Source organism: Chiloscyllium plagiosum, unplaced genomic scaffold, assembly GCF_004010195.1.
Source record: "Chiloscyllium plagiosum isolate BGI_BamShark_2017 unplaced genomic scaffold, ASM401019v2 scaf_32668, whole genome shotgun sequence".
NCBI classification, from domain to species: domain Eukaryota; kingdom Metazoa; phylum Chordata; class Chondrichthyes; order Orectolobiformes; family Hemiscylliidae; genus Chiloscyllium; species Chiloscyllium plagiosum.
In genome coordinates this window covers 1-8396 of record NW_025203313.1, presented here as the reverse complement: position 1 = coordinate 8396, position 8396 = coordinate 1, and the positions used below count along the sequence as shown (strand labels likewise).

The following is an 8396-nucleotide window of genomic DNA, read 5'->3' as shown; positions in this document are numbered from 1 at the left end:
CCTGTCCTGATGTGAAATACGGAAAGCGAATTCACGTGTTACCCATTGACGACACAATCGAAGGGCTGACTGGGAACCTGTTTGAAGTTTACCTGAAACCCTATTTTCTGGAAGCTTATAGACCTGTGCACAAAGGTAGGAGAGAACCCACATCTCAGCAAGGGCTAGAATTTCCCAGTAAGACCGAACGGCCGTATTCCCCAGCACTGCATTAACCAACATCACACAGGAAACCGAACAACACAGAGATGCTGCTGGGAATTCCCAGCAGGGTTAGCTGGCCCGACAAGGACTGAAACCACGTCCATGTTTCACATCAGTGACTACTCATGAGAACCACTGATGAATTCTTAGAACTCATCTTCTTAGAATGTTCTACAGATGTGATTAAATTTTAATTTCACTCTCTTGCTTTCTTACTTTCTTTCTTCCTTTCTGTTTCTTTTCTTTCTGTTTTTCTTGCTCTTTCTTTCTATCTAACTTGCTCTCTGTCTTTTCACACACTGTCTTTCTCACTGTGTCTGTCTCTCTCTCTCTCTGCCTGCTTCTCTCTGTCTCCACAGTCTCTTATGTGTGTGTTACACAGGGAGTGTAGCCCTGTCTGACCCTGGTCGGTGTGGGACAGTGATGTAATGGCTGTGTGGGTCTGTGTATGTGTGTGTGTTACACAGGGAGTGTAGCCCTGTCTGACCCTGGTCTGTGTGGGACAGTGATGTAATGGCAGTGTGGGTCTGTGTGTGTGTGTTACAGGGAGTGTAGCCCTGTCTGACCCTGGTCTGTGTGGGACAGTGATGTAATGGCAGTGTGGGTCTGTGTGTGTGTTACACAGGGAGTGTAGCCCTGTCTGACCCTGGTCTCTGTGGGACAGTGATTTAATGGCAGTGTGGGTCTGTGTGTGTGTTACACAGGGAGTGTAGCCCTGTCTGACCCTGGTCTGTGTGGGACAGTGATGTAAGGACAGTGTGGGTCTGTGTGTGTGTGTTACACATGGAGTGTAGCCCTGCCTGTCCCTGGTCTCTGTGGGACAGTGATTTAATGGCTGTGTGGGGCTGTGTGTGTGTTACACAGGGAGTGTAGCCCTGTCTGACTCTGGTCTGTGTGGGACAGTGATGTAATGGCAGTGTGGGGCTGTGTGTGTGTGTTACAGGAGATATCTTCCTGATCCGAGGCGGTATGCGGGCTGTTGAGTTTAAAGTTGTGGAGACTGACCCAACTCCCCACTGCATTGTGGCCCCCGATACCATCCTACACTGCGAGGGAGAGCCAATCAAACGAGAGGTGAGCTGCTCCCTTTACTGGCTGTACGTGGTTTGTCCCTCAGCCCCAGAGGGAGGGGGCTGGGGTGGGGCAGGGTCTGGGGAGGGGGCTGCGGTGTGGAGGTGCTAGGGGGGGGGGCTGGACTGGAGAGGGGAGCTTTGGATGGGGGGGGCCATATCTGATTGTACAGGAATCCACGCTGAATTGGAGGCCCATCCTGACCCGTGTCTGCAGCTCCACAGAATAGAATCCCAACAGTGAGGAAAGAGGACATTCATCCCATCGAATCTGTACCGACCCTTCAAAGAGCGTCCCACTCAAACCCAGGCACATCCCCCCACCAACCCTATCGCTGTAACCCCTGCATTTCCCATTGCTAGCCCACCCAGCCTGAGACAGCCTTACTGGAATGAGAGAACCGTCGAAAACAGGAGCAGGAGGAGGCCATTCGGCCCTTCAAGCCTGCTCTGCCTTTCAACAGGATCACGGCTGACCATCCAACCCAGTTCCCTGTTCCTGCTCTTCCCCCAAACCTTTAGCTCCAAGAGCACGTGCTTCATTGTAACGGACCAGCTCTCATTAAGTATTGTTTTCAAACGATCCGGGAGATAGATGATGGAACAAGTTTCTCTGATCTCTTTCAGTGGCTTTAACTGTTGGATGTGGAATTACGGATGGCTTTACTTTGAAACACTGGCATTACAGGGAGTACATTTCGTGATGCTGGTACTAACCTCAACTTAGTCTCTGTTTGAGAGTAAAGTACTGTGTTCAGTTCTGGCCCCACTCGACAGATAGTCCATCCCTGCTCCTTTTTCTTATGTTCATTACATAATAAGTGATTCTGAAATTCATGGGATGTCATGTTTGTATCGAGGGAAGTTCCAAGCACTGACATTTGTATTACTCTACAGGGTTAGTAAGGAGAAGACAAGAACTCTGAAGTATTTCCATTAGAGCAGAAATTCCTTCATATGCATTTGGCTTGCTAATGTGTGTCTGTGCTGAGTGCACACTATAGTGTGGCACAGTGACTCAGTGGTCAGCACTGCTGCCTCACAGCGCCAGGGACCCAGGTTCGATTCCAGCCTCGGGTGACTGTCTGTGTGGAGTTTGCACATTCTCCCCGTGTCTGTGTGGGTTTCCTCCAGGTGCTCCAGTTTCCTCCCACAGTCCAAAGATGTGTAGGTCAGGTTGGATTGGCCACGGGAAATTGTCCATAGTGTGCAGGCTAGGGGGTAAGCCATGGGGAACGCAAGGTTAGGGTGGGGAGACAGGCTTTGGTGGGATGCTCCTTGGAAGGGTCGGTTTGGACTCAGTGGGCTGAATGGCCTGTTTTCACACTGTAAGGATTCTATGACTGTCACCAGGATGAACATCAGAGTTACGTTCCTCTGTGAGTGTTTACTGTCAGTACCCTGTGATCCCAGATCCCATGGCTCAGGCACCAGTATTCCCCAACTCTCTGAGCTGTGCCCCAGGGTATCAAACACATCCGTGTGGCTGGTGTGGCATTTAGGGAGTGGTACCCCTGTTGGCACCTTTCAGGTGTGACATTACATTGGGGCTCCCTCAGGCGGGTGCCAAAGGTCAAAGAAGACCCATATTAACCCCTTCAGCCACGTTGGTCCCCAGATGCTACCAAACTGGTGACCAACGTGGCACGGAGCAGGCCATCCAGTTTTGCCATTACAGTTGATGCCCATAGGGATCGAACGGAGCCCTTCGCCCGCGAAGTGCTTTGGGGGTGGCCGGGCTGAGGTCAGGTCGTGTCCGGTGCTATACAAATGCGGTGAGATGGTGACCCTGCTTGTTACCCCGCCCCCGGCAGGACGAGGAGGAGAATCTGAATGATGTCGGGTATGATGACATCGGAGGGTGCCGCAAGCAGTTGGCACAGATCAAGGAGATGGTGGAGCTCCCGCTACGTCACCCAGCCCTTTTCAAAGCCATCGGAGTGAAGGTGGGTGAGCCCAGTGCGCGCAAGTGTGCTCGCGCACGTGTGTGTGTGTGCGCACGCACATGATTGTGTGGGTGGGTGTGCGCGTGCACGTGAGTGTGTGTGTGGGTGTATGTGTGTGTGCTTGAGTATGTGCATGCACATGTGTGTGTGTGTGTGTATGCGAGTGTGTGGGTGCACGTGTGAGTGTGTGTATGCGTGTGTGTGTTCCCCTGGGGTTCCTCAGACACACTCCCCCCACAGAGAGACAGCGCTCGGATTGTCCTGCTTTGAGCCAGCTCCCATTCCCAGTCCCTTCTAACACGCAGTGTTGTCCTGCAGTCGGTGTGCTATAACAGGGTGTTCTGTTCTTGCGCAACATGAGAACATCACACAATAGCAGCACCATTTGAAGTAATGTTCGAACCAATACAGAACGTTCACCCTTTAGAAACACTGTTCCCAATTCATCAATCACGTTACAGTGAATTTGTGTTAATGAAACACACGTTATAACAGACCAACCTGTGGTCTCTCTGAAACCCAAGGCACCTGGGAATCGCAATTGGGCGGATTAGCCTTGGGAAACGCAGGGAGATAGGGTGGGGGGGGTGAGTCTGAGTGGGATGCTCTTAGGTATTGACTTGTGGGGCCGAATCGCCTGTTTCCATACTGCAGGGATTCTTTAATTGGAAGGAAATTTGGGATACAGCGAGGGAGAGCTGGATTCATGGTCAAAGTGGTGAGGGTGCATTGTGTGTCACTCTTGATGCCGGGGACGATGGAATGACGGTTCCCATCCTGCCTGACTCCATGATCCTCTGGAAGGGAAAAGGGCTGAGATTTCCTGTAGGCCTGAGTGGAGGAACCTGGAGAAACGTCGTCTCTCATCCAGACATCCTACAGCAGGTCACCCTGGTGTCTGCGGACAGGGGGTGGCACTGACACAGGATGGGAAACATTCAAGACCGTGGTTCCTCTCGGTCACTCTGAGAGAAACAGGTTACCGTGCGAGGAGATCCTCGGTTCAACCAGTCCAACCTGCCAACCAATCAGCACCCTCATCCCCCTGCGGTGTAAATTGTCATGCTCCTTTTGAGATTTGGCATTCTTGTGTTTATGTCCTGATGAGAGCAAGGGTCTCCCATTCTCCAGCGGTTACAATCAGCATCGAGGTCCTGAGATGTACGCCTGGCTCCCGGGGGCATTTCCTGTTGCTATGGCGCTTTTGTGGAGGGGGAGGGGTGCAGCGGTAATGTGTCTCCAGTGGGAGCGGGGGGAGACAGTCTGTCACCGTGGCGATGGAATTCGGAGGGGGTGCAGGGGAGTCTCGGTGAAGTTTGACCATGCGACCTGTTCTGATTTAATGCAGCCTCCTCGCGGGATCTTGCTGTACGGGCCTCCGGGGACTGGGAAAACGCTGGTGGCCCGGGCTGTGGCCAATGAAACTGGAGCATTCTTCTTCCTCATCAACGGTGAGACCGAACCGCGTGGCGCTGTGTTTCCGGTGGGCGATCACATGATACAGTGGCCATTCAGCCCATCACAGTTTCTCTATCATAGAATCTTTACAAATTCCATCGATGTCCAACTTGTTGACTTCCATCTTTCTGGGAATACGGTTCCTGTGTCACCACAAAATTGAAATTTCCATTTAGCCCACCGAAACTCCACGTGTTTAAACCTACCTCGCCTTCCTTGTCCTTACCCCATCCATTTAGTTTGACCTGATTTTTGTTTTGAGGAGATTAAACGTTGACTTTCTCCGCAGTTGTCCACCTCTGACCTCGGGGATATTTCAGAATCTACAGAATAGACCCATTTCAACAACGAGAGACTGTAGGGGATAGTGCGTCTTCCATGGTTAGCTCGAATGTCAGAGAGAAAACTAGGGATTGTTCAAAAACAGGTGACAGGTCAGAAAACTGGGCAGAATATTTCTTTAAAAAGCAAGGAACAGTCAAGGAATTAAATCTAGAGGCAACAAGCAGAGCATGAGAGAAAGCTAGGCAGAAATATAAAAACAGATGGAGTTATTGTATACGTAAAGAAGACAGGGTGGTTTAGCACACTTGGCTTCATTGCTGGGTCTTTTGAGTCTAGGAGTTGAGATGTCATGTTGAGGTGGTTGAGGACATTGGTGAGGCCTTTTCTGGAATACTGTGTCCAGTTCTGGTCACCCTGTTACAAGAAGGATATTATTAAGCTGGAGAGGCAGAAGGGATTTACCAGGATGTTGCTGGGAATGGAGGTTTTTGAGTTATAAGGAGGGGCTGGGACTTTTTTCACTGGAGCGTAAGAGGTTGTGGGGTGACCTTATAGAGGTTTCTAAAATAACGAGGGGTATGGATAAGGTGAATGGCAAGTGTCTTTCCCTAGGGTGAGGGATTTCAATATTAGGGTCACGTCGAGTCATAGAGATGTACAGCATGGAAACAGACCCTTCGGCCCAACCCGTCCATGCCGACCAGATATCCCAACCCAATCTAGTCCCACCTGCCAGCACCTGGTCCATATCCCTCCATATCCTTCCTATTCATATACCCATCCAGATTCCCCTTAAATGTTGCAATTTTAAAGGTTAGAAGAGAAAGACTTTAAAAAGACATGAGGGGCAACATTTTTATACAGAGGATTGTTTGTGTGTGGAATGACCTTCCTGAGGAAGTGGTGGATGTGGCGACAGTTACAATGTTTAAAAGACAGTTGGATAAGCCCATGAACAGGAAAGGTTTGGAGGGATATGGGCCAGGAGCAGGCAGGTGGGACTGGTTTAGTTTGGGATTACGTTCAGCATGGACTGAAGGGTCTGTTTCCATGCTGTATGACTCTGACTAAGACAAGTGAACAATGTGTGTGTTGGTCCAATTGAAAGTAAGTCTCGAGAATTAATAATGGCAAATATTGAAATGGCAGATGGATTGAACAGACATTTTGCATTGGTTTTAACTACAGAGGGTTCAAGGAACATCCACAAGCAGGGGTACGTCAGGAGGAAGGGAGGGAGGAACTTGGAAAAATCCCAACCACTGGGGAAGTGGTCCTGAGTAATTTGTTGGCGATGTGATTGAGAAGTGCCCAATCCTGCTGGACTTTATCCCAAAGCCTTAAAATGGTCAATGAGACCATGAATGCAGTGGTTTTACCTTTCAGAAACGGCCTGGATTTGAGCTCAGTTCAATCAGATTTGGAAGATGGCAAATGTAATTCCTTTTATTTGAAAAGAGAGAGGGAGACAGAGAGCGGGAAGTTCCAGGCCTGTTAGCTTTACATCTATCTGAGGGAAAATGTTAGCAGCTATTAGTAAAGATGTTGACAGCAAGGCATTTGGATAATGATGATCATGGATCCAATGTCAATTGTCAAAAAGCCTATCTGGTTCACTAATGTCCTTAAGGGAAGGTAACTGCCATCCTTACCTGGTCTGGCCTACAGGTGACTCCAGACCCACAACCTCTGGGCAATTAGGGATGGGCAATAAATGCTGGGCCCAGCCAATGATGCCCTCATCTCATCAACGAATTGAAAAAATCATGATGCGGAGGTGCTAGTGTTGGACTGGGGTGGACAAAGTTAAAAATCACACAACACCAGGTTATAGTCCAACAGGTTTAATTAGAAGCACTAGCTTTCAGAGCGCTGCTCCTTTGTCAGGTAGCTACCCAGTGAAGGAGCAGCACTCTGAAAGCTAGTATTTCTGAATAAACCTGCCAGCCTGCAACCTAGTGTTGTGTGATCTTTAACTTTGACAAAATCAGGCAGAGTCGAAATGGTTTTGTGAAAGGGAGATCATGTTTGACCGATTCATTGGGTGTTTGTTTTTGAGATGGTAACGTATGCTGTGAATTAGGGGGAACCAGTGGATGTTCGGAACTGAGGTTCCCAGAAAGCATTTGATGAAGTTCCCCGTCAGTGGTCACTATAGAAAACGGTAAGGTCATGTTGTAGCGGATGGACTATCCAGCTGGTTAACGGGAAGCAGAGAGCAGATAGTTTTTAATGTTCAATCATGAGACATGGGTGTCGGTGGCTGGGCCCAGCATTTATTGCCTGTCCCTAGTTGCCCCTTGAGAAGGTGGGGGTGAGCGGCCTTCTTGAACCGCTGCAGTCTACCTGCTGTGGGTTGACCCCAATGCCCTTAGGGAGGGAATTCCAGTAACAGTGAAGGAACGGTGATGTATTTCCAAGTCAGGGTGGGGAGTGGCTTGGAGGGGGACTTGCAGGGAGTGGTGTTCCCATGTACCTGCTGTCCAATCTCGATGGAAGTGGGCTTGGGTTAGGAGGTATTTTATAAGGATCTACAGGCCTCTCAGAATTCTGTACATTTCAATGAGATTCCTCCAATAAACCTTCCAAGCTCCATCGAGTACAGACCCAGAGTCCTCAACTGCTCCCCATGTGACAAACCCTTCATCCCCGGGAGCATTCTTATGCTGTACCTACTACACGTGTTGAGCAGCCCTCAGTTGGTCTCGGTGAACAGTGTTTCCTTGAGGGACCTGGGGGCTGTTTGATAACTGGCCCAATCCTGAAACCACACTCGAAACAACAGCGAAGGGGTGGAATTGGATGCTTTGAGACCAATGTAGTGGTTATGCTCCTTCTGTGTGTCACAGGGCCTGAAATCATGAGCAAACTCGCTGGTGAGTCGGAGAGTAACCTGAGGAAGGCGTTTGAGGAAGCTGAGAAGAACGCCCCAGCGATAATCTTCATCGATGAGCTGGATGCAATCGCTCCAAAGAGAGAGAAGGTAAACCATTACAGGGCAGCACAGTGGTCAGCACTGCTGCCTCACAGCGCCAGGGTCCCAGGTTCGATCCCAGCCTCAGGCGACTGACTGTGTGGAGTTTGCACATTCTCCCCGTGTCTGCGTGGGTTTCCTCCGGGTGCTCCGGTTTCCTCCCACAGTCCGAAGGTTAGGGTGGATTGGCCATGGGAAATTGCCCGTAGTGTTCAGGGATAATTGTCAAATAATAGGGTGGAGGAATGGTTTGGGTGGAATACTCTCGGACGGTCGGTGTGGACTTGTTGGGCCAAATGGCCTGTTTCCACACTGTAGGGAATCTATGATTACCGTCGACAAGGTGGAAACCAGGGAGATCAGTTCTACAGAAACTAGACAGAGGAACCCCTGAGCGGGGTTGGTCAGACTGGACTGCAAGGAGTGTCCCCATTACTGGCTTTGGATTATTGAGAAATT

The 8396-nt window shown here is 49.9% G+C and overlaps 1 protein-coding gene across 1 annotated transcript; it reads left to right on the top strand.

The window, feature by feature from the left end:
- Positions 1–5: 5 nt before the first annotated feature.
- LOC122546279 (transitional endoplasmic reticulum ATPase-like) lies at positions 6–7972 on the top strand (the record flags this gene model as incomplete). The annotated part of the gene is made up of 5 exons (XM_043685050.1): positions 6–135; positions 1148–1278; positions 3089–3220; positions 4569–4671; positions 7813–7972. Coding segments are annotated over 5 exons (656 nt in total), but the record flags the coding sequence as incomplete, so codon positions are not given.
- Positions 7973–8396: the final 424 nt, after the last annotated feature.